The sequence below is a fragment of the Rhinoraja longicauda genome, chromosome 9 (assembly GCF_053455715.1).
Source record: "Rhinoraja longicauda isolate Sanriku21f chromosome 9, sRhiLon1.1, whole genome shotgun sequence".
In the NCBI taxonomy this organism is placed as follows: domain Eukaryota; kingdom Metazoa; phylum Chordata; class Chondrichthyes; order Rajiformes; family Arhynchobatidae; genus Rhinoraja; species Rhinoraja longicauda.
Window position 1 is genome coordinate 40,399,055 of NC_135961.1, and position 15,564 is coordinate 40,414,618.

Here is a 15,564-nt window from a genome sequence, read left to right on the forward strand (position 1 = left end):
GCCGGAAGATTGGCGCATTGCGCATGTTGTGCCTTTGTTTAAAAAAGGTTCTAAAAGTAAACCTAGCAATTATAGACCTGTTAGTTTGACGTCTGTGGTGGGAAAATTAATGGAAAAGATACCTAGGGACAATATATATAATTATTTGGATAAACAAGGCCTGATTAGAAACAGTCAACATGGATTTGTGCCTGGAAGGTCATGTTTGACTAATCTTCTTGAATTTTTTGAAGAGGTTACCAGGGGAATTGATAAGGGCAAGGCTGTGGATGTTGTCTATATGGACTTCAGTAAGGCATTTGACAAGGTTCCACATGGAAGGTTGATTAAGAAGGTTAAATCGTTGGGTATTAATAGTGAGGTTGCAAGATGGATTCAGCAATGGCTGAATGGGAGATACCAGAGGGTAATGGTTGACAATTGTATGTCAGGTTGGAGGCCAGTGTCTAGTGGAGTACCCCAAGGATCTGTGTTGGGTCCACTGTTGTTTGTCATTTACATTAATGATCTGGATGATGGTGTGGCAAATTGGATTAGTAAATATGCAGATGATACTAAGATAGGTGGTGTAGTTAATAATGAAGTAGAGTTTCAAAGTCTACAGAGAGACTTGGGCCTTTTGGAAGGGTGGGCTGAAAGATGGCAGATGGAGTTTAATGCTGATAAGTGTGAGGTGCTGCATTTTGGTAGGACAAATCAAAATAGGACGTACAGGGTAAATGGTAGGGAATTGAGGAATGCAGTGGAACAGAGGGATCTGGGAATAACTGTGCATTGTTCCCTGAAGGTGGAATCTCATGTGGATAGGGTGGTGAAGAAGGCATTTGGTATGCTTGCCTTTATAAATCAGAGCATCGAGTATAGAAGTTGGGATGTAATGTTAAAATTGTACAGGGCATTGGTGAGGCCGAATCTGGAGTATGGTGTGCAGTTCTGGTCGCCAAATTATAGGAAGGATGTCGACAAAATGGAGAGGGTACAGAGGAGATTTACTAGAATGTTGCCTGGGTTTCAGCACTTAAGCTACAGAGAGAGGTTGAACAGGTTGGGTCTTTATTCTTTGGAGCGTAGAAGGTTGAGGGGGGACGATAGAGGTTTTTAAAATTTTGAGAGGGACGGACAGAGTTGACGTGGGTAGGCTTTTCCCTTTGAGAGTGGGGAAGATTCCAACAAGGGGACATAGCTTCAGAATTGAGGGACAAAAGTTTAGGGGTAACATGAGGGGTAATTTCTTTACTCAGAGGGTGGTGGCGTTATAGAATGGGCTTCCGGTGGAAGTGGTGGAGGCAGGCTCGATTTTATTATTTAAGAGTAAATTGGATAGGTATATGGATAAGAGGGGATTAGAGGGTTATGGTCTGAGTGCAGGTAGATGAGACTAGGTCAGGGAGAGTGGTCGGCGTGGACTGGTAGGGCCGAACGGGCCTGTTTCCGTGCTGTAGTTGTTATATGGTTATATATGGTTATATGGTTAATGTTGAAACTTGTAATATTTTTATATGCAATGAGTTTGAACTCTGAAAGGCACCCAGTAGCGCAATTATACATATTATTCCTTTATATCCTGGATTCCCAGCTAAACTTCTCATTGCTTCCTTTGGTGGAAATGATTGGGTTAATTCCTGATAAAGAATCAAAGATTGCATCTTGATTTTCTTTAGTTTCTTGTAAAGTAAAAGACAACCGCAGCAAACCAAAGAAAAGCAGATGGTATGCTAACTTTTTCTATAAAAGGTGGAGTATATAAAAGATAGGAGATTTTGCAAAAATGTGATGAAGTGCTCTGATGGGATCTCCTCTAGAGTACTGTGTAACGTTGTAGACTCTATGTCTCAAGTAAATTGTACTCCCCTGTGAGGGACAGCGACAAAGATAATCAAGGAGGAGACACAAGCAATTACAGATGCTAGAATCTTGAGCAAAACAAAGCGCTGGAGTAACTCAGGTCAGGCAGCATCTGTGGAGTAAATGGACGGATGACGATTGGAGTTGGAACCTTTCTTCAAAGAAACATCCTCTGTCCATTTCCTCCACAGATCATGCCTGAGCCGCTGAGTTACACCAGCACTTGTTTGGACAAAGATTATTAAGATTGATCTCTAGTGAGAAAAAACAACTGAGGACAGATTGCATCTATGTTTTCTTTTGAGAAGAACCAAATTGAATCCTATTGAAAAGTATAATGTTAGTAGAAGCAGGGCATGCGTTGAGTTCTAGCTTCTCCCTGCTTGTTGCTCGGACAAGAGACCAACTATTTAAGACAACTACGAGACATTTTCTGGACTTCTTTATCTTAAATTGCCCAATCATTGAGCATATTTGACCAGTTCTGAGCAATTGTCTTTCTGCTGACTGGATACCATGCAACAAAAAGCTTTTCACTGTACCTCGGTGCACATGACAGTAAACTAAACTGAACTGTGAGAAGCAGACACAAAGTGCTCTGTAGCCTCTACCCATTCCTTGTTGTCTAAAAGCAACACAACAGAGACAAGGAACTGCAGATGCTAGTTTACAGATCAAAGACACAAAGTGCTGGAGTAACTCAGCAAGTCGGCACCATCTCTGGAGGACATGGACAGGTGACGTTTCGAGTTGGAACCATTCTTCAGAATGCCTAAGAAGATATTTAACATAATAAAAAGTCCTTACCAACGCAACATTTTTGGCAGCTTTTTGTATCTGGGATCTTTATGGATACTGCAAATTTCCTACAAAATAAATGTAAATGTTAGTCGATTTTTTGTACAAATGTTATCAACACATTAAGAATTAGTCATAGTCATAAAAACAATTAGGAGATTGTCACATCAGGCATTGTTGCTGTCAATGAATTTTTCAAGGGATGGCATCGAACTAAACACAACTTTCCCCGTGGCCTCCTTCCACTTCTAGTAAAGATTGCAGATTCTAGTAAACATTGTGAATGCAACACCAGCATTTATTTCAAGAGAGTTGGAATACAAACAACAGGGAGGTAATGCTGAGGCTTTATAATGCACTGTTCAGACCGCATTTGGAGTATTGTGAGTAGTTTCCCCATATCTGAGGAAGGATTTGCTGGCGTTGGAGAGGGTCCAGAGGAGGTTTACGAGTATGATCCCACAGATGATTGGGTTAACATACGATGCGCGTTTGACGACATGGGCCGGTACTCGCTAGAGTTTAAAAGGATGAGGGAGGACCTCATTGAAACTAACCGAAAAGTGAAAGGGCTGGGAGGAGTGGATGTGGAGAGGATGTTTCCACATGGGGGAGTCTAGGATCAGAGGCCATAGCCTCAGAATAAAAGGACATACCTTTAGAAAGGAGATGAGGGGGAATTTATTTAGTCAGAGGGTAGTGAATCTGTGAAATTCATTGCCACAGAAGGCTGTGGAGGCCGTCAATGGATATTTTTGATATCAATGAAGATTGATAGGTTCTTCATTAGTATGGGTGTCAGGGGTTATGATGAGAAGGTAGAAGAATAAGGTTAGAGGGAAACATAGATCAGACATAATTGAATGGCAGAGTAGACTTGATGGACTGAATGGCCTAATTCTGCTCCTACAACTTAGGAACATAAAGATCCCTGAAGAGCAGTTGGGAAACAAGCCTGGCTGGCGTCTCCTCCCATCAAACCGAGCTGCTGAAATCATTGGTGCACACACCAGTGCAACTGTCATATTGATTGATTGATAGATTGAAAGATACAGCGTGGAAACAGGCCAACCGAGTCCATGCTGACCATGAATCAGCCATTCACACACGCTAACCCAATTTCTCATCCACTCCCTACACACTAAGGGCAGTTTATAAAGGCCAATTAACCAACAAACCCAATTTAGAAGGATGAGAGGGGATCTCATCGAAACATATAAGATTATTAAGGAGTTGGACAGGTTAGAGGCAGGAAACATGTTCCCAATTTTGGGGGAGTCCAGAACCAGGGGCCACAGTTTAAGAATAAGGGGTAGGCCATTTAGAACGGAGATGAGGAAAACTTTTTCAGTCAGAGTTGTAAATCTGTGGAATTCACTGCCTCAGAAGGCAGTGAAGGCCAATTCTCTGAATGCATTCAAGAGAGAGCTCGATAGAGCTCTTAAGGATAGCAGAGTCAGGGGGTATGGGGAGAAGGCAGGAACAGGGTACTGATTGAGAATGATCAGCCATGATCACATTGAATGGTGGCGCTGGCTCGAAGGGCCGAATGGCCTACTCCTGCACCTATTGTCTATTGTCTATTATGTCTTTGGGATATGGGAAGAAACTGGAGCACCCGGAGCAAACCCACGTGGACTCAGGGAGGACGTGCAAACTCCACAGAGGCAGCACCCGAAGTCAGGATCGAATCTGGGTCTCTGGCACTGTGAGGCAGTGGCTCTACCTGCTGCGCCACTTTGCTGCCCCAATGGTTGGATTCACTGTGCGCGCCTGGTCACTATTTATGCATTTGCTTGCTTGTTTATCAAAGGTACATTAATCAATCCACTCCTATCTCCAAGTGAAGGCTTTATTGCAGACACTCAATATGTCCCTGTACATCATCTGAAAAATAATAATCATGCTCAGTCACTTCTTACCTGGGCAGTATCCTGTCAGGAAGTCTGTAGGCAGGAATAGATACTGGCAACTTTTGCATTTGTCTGGCATATTCAAAAAGACCCAGCAAGTTGTGAGAATAAAGTTGTGATGCTTTTCCTAAAAAGAGAACAAAATGCCTTCAGTAAACCTGAAGAATATCAAATGCCATCTACTAATTTCCTCACATAACATGGAAGCTTGTTAAACAGTTTGGCTCTGTCCCAACCCAACCTCTTTTTCAGCTTTCCTGGCAATCTTTCTCCCCCTACCGCAATCAGTCTGAAGAAGGATCCCGACCCGAAACGTCACTGGTCCCTGATCTCCAGAAGTGTTCCCTGACCCGCTGCATTACTCCAGCACTTTGTGCACTGCTCAAGATTTCAGCATCTGTAGTTGCTTGTGTCTCTGGAGAAAGAGGGAGGCTAGATGTTGTCTTGGTCCAGATATGGCTTTGAATGATCACCCAGCTGGTTTTAAAGTGTGGCGAGGGTTTCAACTTGGAGCAGCTTTTCAGGCAACGAGTTCCAGATGAACAACATCACTGAGTCATAGTCAGAGTCGTGCAGCATAGAGATAGGTCCTTCAGCCCAACTCATCCATGCCAAGCAAAATATGGAATAAATGCTACTTGGTAAGGAAGAAAAAAAGGGAAAATGCTCAAAGCACAGCAGATCAGGTAACATCTGAGCAGCATCTCTCCTTTACATTACCTTAAAGGATATCTATAATAAACTATTTTTGCTACTCAAATTATGTTAAAATTATTTTACATTTCAGATTTGAAGAAAATGTGTTCAACTTACCAGATATTGATAATAAAGAATTGTTCATTACATACAACCACGTGCATCTTCTCTGGATAAGCTAGAATGAAAGTACAAGATCACTGAACTAACAGGTGGAGATTACAATGTGTCAGTTACACTCTGTCTCTTCACCACCCGTATTGTAAAGAAAACCAATCACTATTTAATTTCTCAACTAAAGAGTCTTCTGGGAAATTTCGACTGGAGTAAACAATTTCTGAATGGCCCTTCCATAAACAAGGATACAGTCCTGATCTTCCAATCTGCCTTATTGCGGACATTGGACTTTGCCCCGGAAATGTACACAACAATGCTGAGAAATTATATTCTGCATTTTTTTCTTCACTGTACCTACTGTACTTGAGTGGACCTGATTGTATTCATGTACACTATTATCTGATTTGATTGAATAGCACACAAACAAAAACTTTTCACTGTACCACTTGGTGATAATAAAGCTAAACCTAAATTAAATGATTAACTCTAAAAAATCAGTTTAAAGATTAATTCTTTACCTGCTCCATTGACGTTTCATGCAGTTCATTAAGGTTCAAAGTATAAATGCCTTCTTCAGCACCAAATATGAGGTACTGATCTACGGAGGAAAAGAAATGTATTAAACGCACAAAAGCAGAAAACAAAAATAAGCCACTTAATTCTGGAAATGATAAATACCTCTTGTGTCTGGATTGATCCACGACGTTGCACAGTGAATTTTAAGAGGGCAACCATTAAAGACTTTTGAGAAACATGCACCCATCTGAAAAAGATCAATTTGGCTTCCATTTTATTTAAAATTGCCTTGCACTTGTCACTTAACATATTTGCAATTAAAAGCATTATTTAAGGCATCATCACCAGACATTTTCCTCTATAATTAGAGAGCATTTGTTTGACTCGTACACAACCAACTCATTATTGTACCCGTGTAAGGCAACTTCACAGAATTTGTTCCTCTTTCTTTCTGCCTGTCATTACAACTCTAAACATTTTACAACAAAACACTACAATAGACAACTCTCCACAACAATAATCATAATGTTTCAATTTTACGATTGGTATAGCCCTTGGAAAAAATACAGAACTGTATAAACTGCAAAACTCTGTTGCAATTAGAGTTTAATCCATATCAACCATGTTCGGTCCATGCATTATATCATATTATTTCACAAGTTCATAAATTCTAGGAGCAGAATTAGGCGATTTGGTCCATTAAGTCTACTACGCCATTCAATCATGGCTGATCTATCTTTCCCTCTCAACCCCATTTTCCTGTCTTTTCTCCATAACCCAACAGCTGTACTAATCAAGAATCAGTAAATCTCTGCCTTAAAAATAATCATTTACAGCCTCCACCACCATCGGCGGCATTGAATTCCACAGATTCACTACCCTCGAAAGAAAAAAGCTGAAGAAATTCCTTTTCATCTCCTTACTAAAGGTACGTCCTTTTATTCTGAGGCTATTGCCTCTGGTCCTAGAGTCTCCCACTTGTGGAAACATCTTCTCCACAGGATTTGTTAAATGGAGATGAATTCCTGTAACACCTAATCCCAACTGTTACCTTTGTAATGTGGTATTACTACCTAAAAAAAATCAGAACAGAATAATATGAACTATATTCCTAGCTTGCAGAGTGTATTTCAATCCCATGTTGTTTTATTTATAAATGTGATGCATTTTGATAATCCCATTTGCCTGTCTTTAGCCCAATTCCCTCTAAACCTTAAGTGAGGCCACACACAAACTGGAGGAACAGCACCTCATATGTCGCTTGGGTAGCTCACAACTCAGCGGTATGAATGTTAAATTCTCTAATTTTTGGTAACTTATACAAACATTCCCTTCCTCCATTAAAAGGTGGTTGACCAATTTCACAGCTCACAACGATGTATGCCTCTTGGGATCACACCGAACCTAGCCAACAATTGGCCCATCAGGGAACCACCCTGCACGAGGTCATAATTTGCCAACTCTGATTTGTCCTGGTCTTTTCTTGCTTCCAGTCCCCCCCCCACATTCAATCTGAAGAAGGGTCCCGACATGAAATGTTACCGATCCATTTTCTCCAGAGATGCTGCCTGACCTGCTGAGTTACTCCAGAATTTTGTGTCTATTCCTCTAAACCTTTCTCGTCAACATACCTGTCCAAATGTCTTTTAAATGGTGTTATTGTACCTGCCTCAACTATCTCCTCAAGCAGCACATTTCATATACCCACCTCTCTCTATGTGAAAAAGTTGCCCCTCAGGTTCCTTTTAAATCTTTCCCCTCACCTTAAACCTATGTCCTCCCCTTCTCTGGTTTACTGATTCCTTGGAGCGCAGGAAGATGAGGGGTGATCTTATAGAGGTGTACAAAATTATGAGAGGAATAGATCAAGTAAATGCACACTCTTTTGTCCAGAGTAGGGGAATCAGGAGCCAGAAGACATAAGTTTTAAGCAAGGGGGGGGGGGCGGGAGGGAGATTTAATAGGAACCTGAGGGGTGACTTTTTTTTTTTTACACAAAGGGTGATGGGTGTATGGAACGAGTTACCGGAGAAGGTAGTTGAGGCAAGTACTAACATAACATTTAAAAAACATTTGGACAGGTACATGGATAGAAAAATGTAGAGGGTTACTAGACCAAGTGGACCCGTTGGGCCCAAACCTCTCCTGCATTGGTGCAGCACCCTCTCCTCTGTCTCCTCCCCCCCTCCCCCTCCCTTCCCACCCTCCCCTCCCCTCCCCCCTCCCTCCTCCCCATCCTTTCCCCCTCCCCCCCCTCCCCTCCTTCCCCTCCCCCCTTCCTCTTCCCCCACTCCATCCCCCACAACCCCCCTTATCCTCCCTCCCTCCCCCCTCCCAAGATAGATTTAAACTTTAAAATGTGAATAACTTAAAAAATATAACACCAATTTCAATGAAACTTCTTCCATTAGCACCAAAGGGACGACGGTGAGTAAGGTGGGCCTAAAATTGTCACGCTATTGTGTACCGTTTTGGCTGTAGTTCAGGAACAAACAAACGAGAGTTTTAGTATATAGATGGGCCAAGCACGGGCAGGTGGGACTAGTGTAGATGGGGTATGTTGGTCAGCATGGGCAAGTGGGCTGAAGGGCCTGTTTCCGCGTTCTATGACTCTATGACCAAGCGTTGCTATGGCCTGTTTCATCTGCCCTGTAGCATAATTGCTGACGTCAAGAGATACTTGATAAATGAAGCATGTCCAATACTGTGCAAAAGCTGCCATAAGATGGACTAGTCCTTTGCAGTAAAATAAACACATCCGATGGTTAATTTATAGCAATTATACTTCCTTAGATTGGTAGTTGGTTCATGAATGGCTGACACCAACCCAGTGTCGGAGAGGCCAGCAGGAAAATAGCTTAATTTCTTTCAGTTTCCTCTACATTCATGAAAATTGATTGGAATCGCTGACATTCGATAGATAAAGCAATTTATTAAATTGATCATTTTAAAACTAGATTCGGGAAAGCATTTGCACTGAAATTATTTCCGTTCACCTTTAAATGTTACATCAAGTAATTCTGAAAGTGGTATCCGAAACATTGATGTCACAATAACAACCAAGTTAATGCACTCAGCAGGATCATTGATGCACTTCATACAAATTCGATACAAACTAAACTGAGCAGTTAGGGCAGGTAGACACAAAATGCTGGAGGAACGCAGCCTCTCTGGAGAGAAGGAATGGGTGACGTTTCGGGTCAAGACCCTTCTTCAGGCAGGTTATTTCAAGTTTACAAACCATCTTACTGCTGAAAGTGTTAAATACATCCATTGGCACTGAAAATTATTGCAAGTGTGGAATCTCATTTCTGCAGGTTTTAATTATTGTCAGTGATTGCAATAAGATTTAACATTTACGTTAGCAAAAACCCTTTTATTTCTTAATCCAATATTTGGTTCCCCTGGTTTCTTTCACTGACTGGCATTGAAGTTACCCATTCTAAGTACATTGCATTCACAACATTTGCACTCGTAATTTCAGTCAATCGGATGCGTGTTCAGTATAGTTTAGTTTAGGGGCAGCACAGAGCAGGCCCTTCAGCCCAACGTCTGCATCGACCAGTGATCCCCGCACACACTAACACTATCCTCCACACACTAGGGACAATTTTACAATTTTAAGAAGCCAATAAGCCGCACAAGCCTGTACGTCTTTGGTGTGGGAGGAAACCGGAGCACCCAGAGAAAACCCACATGGTCACAGGGAAAACTTACAAACTCCATGTAGACAGCACCCGTAGTCAGATTCGAACCTTAGTCTCTAGTGCTGTGAGGCATCAACTCTACCGCTGCCCCACGGTGAAGCCCTGCTAACTCCAGTCCTGAACACAGGATTCTACACCAACATGTGTGAGTAGCGGAAGATGTTATTAAAGTGCCCCATTGCATTAAAGTATGCTTTTTAAAGAGTAAACCAATGGCGTTCGAATGTAAAGAGTTCTGGCAAATAAAGTGGATGCATTGATCCCAATTCACTAGAGATTGTTTTGCCAACTTCAACTTTTAAAGAGATACAGACTGAATCTACACCCATTTAGCAATCCCTTCCATCATTCAAAACCAAGTCCTGCTAAAATGGTGCATAAGTATTGGACACTCACATGCACTTTTGGGGTTGGAGGAAGGCCATTACTAACAGGTTTCTGTAAGGAAAGAGAAAGAAACAAAGTAAGTGCAAAAGTGAGTAAGTAGGAGCCACTTCCTGACAGCACAATCACATTCAGCTAGACTACAATAGGGGGGGAGAACCTTCAGTGAGCACCTTCTTTAATATTGCTTTCGATTTTAAAACTAGAGGGCATAGGCTTAAGTTGAGAGGAGAGACCTTTTTCTTTGGGATATTGGAGTGGGGAGGGGGGGGTGTTGACGTGAGGATATGGAGGGGCAGGGACAAAGTGAATGCTCACAGTCTTTCCCCCAGGGTAGAGGATTCAAAAACTAGAGGGCACAGGCTTAAGGTAAGAGGGGCTTAAGAGGGACCTCAGGCAACTTTTTCACTCAGAGGGTAGTCCTTATCTGGAATGAGCTGCCAGAGGAAGTTATAGGATACAATTATTACATTAAAAAACATTTGGACAGATATATGGATAGGAAGGGTTTAGAGGGTCATGGGTAAAATGCAGGAAAATGAAACTAGCCCAATTTATCAACTTGTCGGCATGGACTAGATGGGCCAAAGAAACTGTTTCCATGCTGTACTGCTGTATGATTCCATTGCCCATGAACACATTAATCGATATTCAGATTCAGCTGCAACTGAACATCAATACATCAACTGACAAACTTTAGACTCTAGAGATACAGCACGGAAAGTGGCCCTTCGGCCCACCAAGTCCCCACCGGTCAGCGATCCCTGTACAATAGCACTATCCTACACACTAGGGACAATTACAATTTTACTGAAGTCAATTAACCTACTGGCTAACACTCTGGCTAATGGTACTAAAGACATGTTAAATAATGCACATTTATCAATCTCATGAGCTCAGGGAGTCAGACAAAATTCAGCTCCATTTACGACTGAGTCATAAGTAAACTGTTCACCTATTCCCTTGCTCTGTCTGCAGGCTTTGACACAAATCGACAAGAGATGAGAAAGATGGATAATAAAAGTCAAAGCAAAAAACTATCAGCATGGCCAAAGCATCTGACAGAGACACCCTAGGTGTCTTGCAAAGTCCCCCCTACTCCCCCCCCCCCATACATGTGAATATCCAGTGGCCGATGTCTGAACTGGGAGAACTGTCCCTTAGATAAAACAAGCAACAGGGCGATAGAGTTGTACACCGTATCTTACCACCAAAGTCAACACCCCTGCATTCATGTTGGAGTTTGGCGATTTACTTTAATTTATTAAACTTGTTTATTGTGTTATGTATGAGTATTGTGTTTTGCAGAATTGTTATGGTGTTGCAAGGAGGATTTTTATTTTGTTCCATTGTTGGTACATATGATGAGAATTAAACACTCGCAATAGTGCATCATGGCCAGTTTATACACAGGAAAAAAAGTCAACTTGTCTCCACGTACACCTTTACAAAGCATCACTTACGAAAAATGTACAGGCCACTTGGCACAATACCATTCAGTGCAGTAATTTCGCTGTGTATTTACATATAATTCTTTTAAAGCAGATTGCTATTCTTTTAACCATCTAATCTTCAAAATAGCCAAAGGCCAACTTGAGAGTGGTCCTGACCTACCATCTAGCTCATTGGAGACCTTCAAACTATCTTTCATCGGACTTTATCGTGCATTAAACGTTATACCCCCGACTCCATCAAATCGATAACAGGCAGTCTTGGAAGCCTATCCTCCCTAGTCAAACCACATGTCAAAAACCTCGGCGTGATATTTGACTATGCATTAAAATTTGACAAGCAAGTCAACGCTGTGGTAAAAGCCAGCTTCTTCCAACTTCGTACCATAGCTAAAATCAAACCTTTCCTCCAATTCGACGACACTGAAAAAATCATTCACGCTTTCATTTCCTCCCGCCTAGACTACTGCAACTCCCTATACACTGGGATCAGCCAATCATCCCTGTCCCGCCTGCAACTGGTCCAAAACGCCGCAGTGAGACTCCTGACGGGTACCCGTAAAAGGGACCACATCACGCCAATTCTGGCCTCTCTCCACTGGCTCCCTGTATGGTACAGAATCAACTTCAAGCTCCTCCTATTCACATATAAAGCCCTAAATGGACATTCCCCCCCCCCCCCCCACATCAAAAATCTTCTAACCCACCTCTCTAACTTCAGGTCCCTCAGGTCGGCCGACTTGGGGCTACTCACTATCCTGCGGTCTAGGCTTAAGCTCAGGGGTGACCGCGCTTTTGCGGTTGCAGCTCCTAGACTGTGGAACAGCATCCCTCTCCCCATCAGAACTGCCCCCTCCATCGACTCCTTTAAGTCCAGGCTCAAAACCTATTTCTACTCCCTAGCGTTTGAGGCTCATTGAGGAGGCGCTGTGAACTGTTTTGTATGTGCTGTTATGTTTGTTTCATTTTTTTCCTTAGTATATAATCAGATGTACAGCACTTTGGTCAACGTGGGTTGTTTTTAAATGTGCTATACAAATAAAATTGACTTGACTTGACTTGATACCTGTTATCCTGTATCTGTACACTGTGGACGGCTTGATTGTAATCGTGTATAGCCTTTCTGCTGACTGGATAACACGCAGCAAAAGCACTTTTCACTGTACCTCGGCACACGTGACAATAATAAACTAAGCTAAACTAGGGTTATGGGTGTGACTCTTAACCTGAACCAATCGTCACTGTGTAAGTTGGCAACTGATGATCAGTCTGACACATTTCACAAAGAGGTTATTCTACAGGCGAGGAACATTCCCATCTTATATGGAAAACTGCAGAAACGTTGATAGACAATAGACAATAGACAATAGGTGCAGGAGTAGGCCATTCAGCCCTTCGAGCCAGCACCGCCATTCAATGCGATCATGGCTGATCACTATCAATCAGTACCCCGTTCCTGCCTTCTCCCCATACCCCCTCACTCCGCTATCCTTAAGAGCTCTATCCAGCTCTCTCTTGAAAGCATCCAACGAACTGGCCTCCACTGCCTTCTGAGGCAGAGAATTCCACACCTTCACCACCCTCTGACTGAAAAAGTTCTTCCTCATCTCCGTTCTAAATGGCCTACCCCTTATTCTCAAACTGTGGCCCCTTGTTCTGGACTCCCCCAACATTGGGAACATGTTATCTGCCTCTAATGTGTCCAATCCCCTAATTATCTTATATGTTTCAATAAGATCCCCCCTCATCCTTCTAAATTCCAGTGTATACAAGCCCAATCGCTCCAGCCTTTCAACCCTCTGCTTTTAGTTTAGTTTATAGAGATACAGCATGGAAACCGCCCCCCCCCCCCCCCCCCAGTCCACGGCCCCCCAGTCCATCACCCATTCACAATAGCTCCACATTATCCCACTTTCTCATCCACTCTCTACACATTAGGGGCAATTTACAGAGGCCAATTAGCCTACAAACCCACATGTCTGGGATGTGGGAGAAAACCAGTACCTGGAGGAAACCCACATGGTCACAGGGAGAACGTGCAAACTCCACAGACAAACAGCACCCGAGCACAGGGTCAAACCTGGGTCCTCGGTGCTGTGAGGCAGTGGCACTACCAGCTGTGCCACTGTGCCAATTAACCACAGCATAGAGCAAGAGTCCACTGTGTAATCCAAAGGCGGAAACAAGTATTAGAAAAAAGAATGGGAGGATAAAGTTCATATGCCAATTTGGGGAAAATTCTAAACACTGAAGTTGTGTATGTAATATTGGTCATTGCCTGGATCATTCTCCCACTAATGCAGAAATACAGGCAGGTTCAGGGACAGTTTCTTCCCAGCTGTTATAAGGCAACTGACCCATCTTATCACCAGCTGGAGAGCAGTCCTGACCCACAATCTACAACATTTGAGACCTTCAGACTATCTTTAATTGAACTTTACTGGACGTTATCTTGCGCTATTCCCTTTACCCAGTATCTGTACACAGTTTAGTTTAGTTTATTGTCAAGTGTACCGAGGTACAGTGAAAAGCTTATATTGCATGCTATTCAGTCAGCAGAAAGACAATACATGATTACAATTGAGTTATCCACAGTGGACAGATACACGATAAAGGACAAAATAATGTTTAGTACAAGATAAATAGTCCAGTAATGTCTGATTAAAGATAGTCCAAGAGTCTCCAATGAGGCAGATGGGAGGTCAGGACCACTGTCTAGTTGGTGCTCAGAAGGTTCAGTTGCCTGATGACAGATGAGAAGAAACTGTCCCTTACTCTGGAGGTCTGCGTTTTCACACATCTGTACCTCTTGCCTGATGGGATGGTAATCAAGCTTTACACTGACTGGATAGTTATACCACTTTATGCTGACTGGATAGCACGCTACAAAAAAGCTTTTAACTGTACCTCGGTACACGTGACAATAACTAAACCAAACTAAAAGAATGTATTATAACTGTAATCGCTCTCCAGCCGTGGTGACTAGACGGCTGCTGTTATTGTACACAGTAGACGTTATCACGCAGAAATACTCACTGGGGGGTCCTTCTTGTCCTTCCTGGGAGGGAGTCCCGGCGGGTAACTGCTTCTGTGTTCGTTCTGTTGCTGGGGGCTGTTCTCTTTCTCCCCGTTCACCTGCGTGGAGTTCACTCCGTTCGCTGCACAGAAAAGCAGATTTTCCGTCAGCACCAACGTCATGCCCAAAAATTATATGTCCCGATGCTTCGACCGCAAACAGCCAAAAATATAGCCAAGCTAACTGAGATGTGTAATGAGGCGTGATGTTATACTGGCATATACTGAGGGGTGATCTTACAGTTGTATACAATCATGAGGGAAATAAGTTGAATGCACAGTCTTTTAGCCAGAGTAGGGGGATCAAGAACCAAAGGACATAGGTTTAAGATGAGAGGGGAAAGATTTAATAGGAAACTGAGGAGCAACTTTTTCCACACAGAGGGTGGTGGATGTATGGAACAAGGTGCTAGAGGAGATAGTTGAGGCAGGTACAGTGACAAGGTACCGCACTTGACAAGCATTTGGACAGATACATGGATAGGAAAGGTTTTTAGGGATATGGGCAAAATGTGAATAGGTGGGACTAGAGTAGATGAGGCATATTGTTCAGCATGGGCGGGTTGGGTTGAAGGGCATGTTTCTGTGCTGTATGACTCTGTGACGGTGATTCACGGGGGCAACTGTAGCAAAGCCACATTTCTGGCCTGCACAGACATGCTGAGCCCTCCGGCTGACTAACATCCTCCAAGAAGGTAGCCTGCAACAGGTTTTGTTTATCTTCAAGGAACCTTGCATAAATCCATGTTGAGACAGAGCCCCAGCAGCTACACTTCACCTGCAGATGCCAGACCCACAACTGCCATGATTAAGGTGACCAAGGACAGTTCAGATCTTTGCCAACTTGGCCACAGTTTATCTTTCCCCAATCAGGGTCTCAGGGCCTAATCTCACAGCAGGGCAATCCAGGCAGTCAACTGATAGGCACCCATTGGGTAGAACATGCGGCTGAGCATTCAGTATTACATGGCATGGAAAGCAACAATGCAGGGGCAGCAAAGCAACGGATGAATGCGCCAGCCGCTTCTGTGTTGAACCGATGGTTCAAATGAAGTGAAGTAC

General features: G+C 43.0%; 1 protein-coding gene across 8 annotated transcripts in view; it reads right to left on the reverse strand.

The window, feature by feature from the left end:
- The window catches only part of LOC144596649 (mitogen-activated protein kinase kinase kinase kinase 3-like), a 145,857-nt gene that overhangs the window by 14,071 nt on the left and 116,222 nt on the right, over window positions 1-15,564 (reverse strand). For 7 of the 8 annotated variants that reach the window (XM_078405257.1, XM_078405258.1, XM_078405255.1 and 4 more), the window contains 7 exons: window positions 14,464-14,585; window positions 9,989-10,030; window positions 6,048-6,132; window positions 5,888-5,967; window positions 5,370-5,430; window positions 4,566-4,683; window positions 2,653-2,711 (listed from right to left, as the gene is read on the reverse strand). In XM_078405257.1, coding sequence (XP_078261383.1) covers window positions 2,653-2,711; window positions 4,566-4,683; window positions 5,370-5,430; window positions 5,888-5,967; window positions 6,048-6,132; window positions 9,989-10,030; window positions 14,464-14,585 — 567 coding nt within the window. The remainder of the gene's footprint in view (window positions 1-2,652; window positions 2,712-4,565; window positions 4,684-5,369; window positions 5,431-5,887; window positions 5,968-6,047; window positions 6,133-9,988; window positions 10,031-14,463; window positions 14,586-15,564) is intronic. The other variant, XM_078405253.1, reaches the window with a different exon arrangement.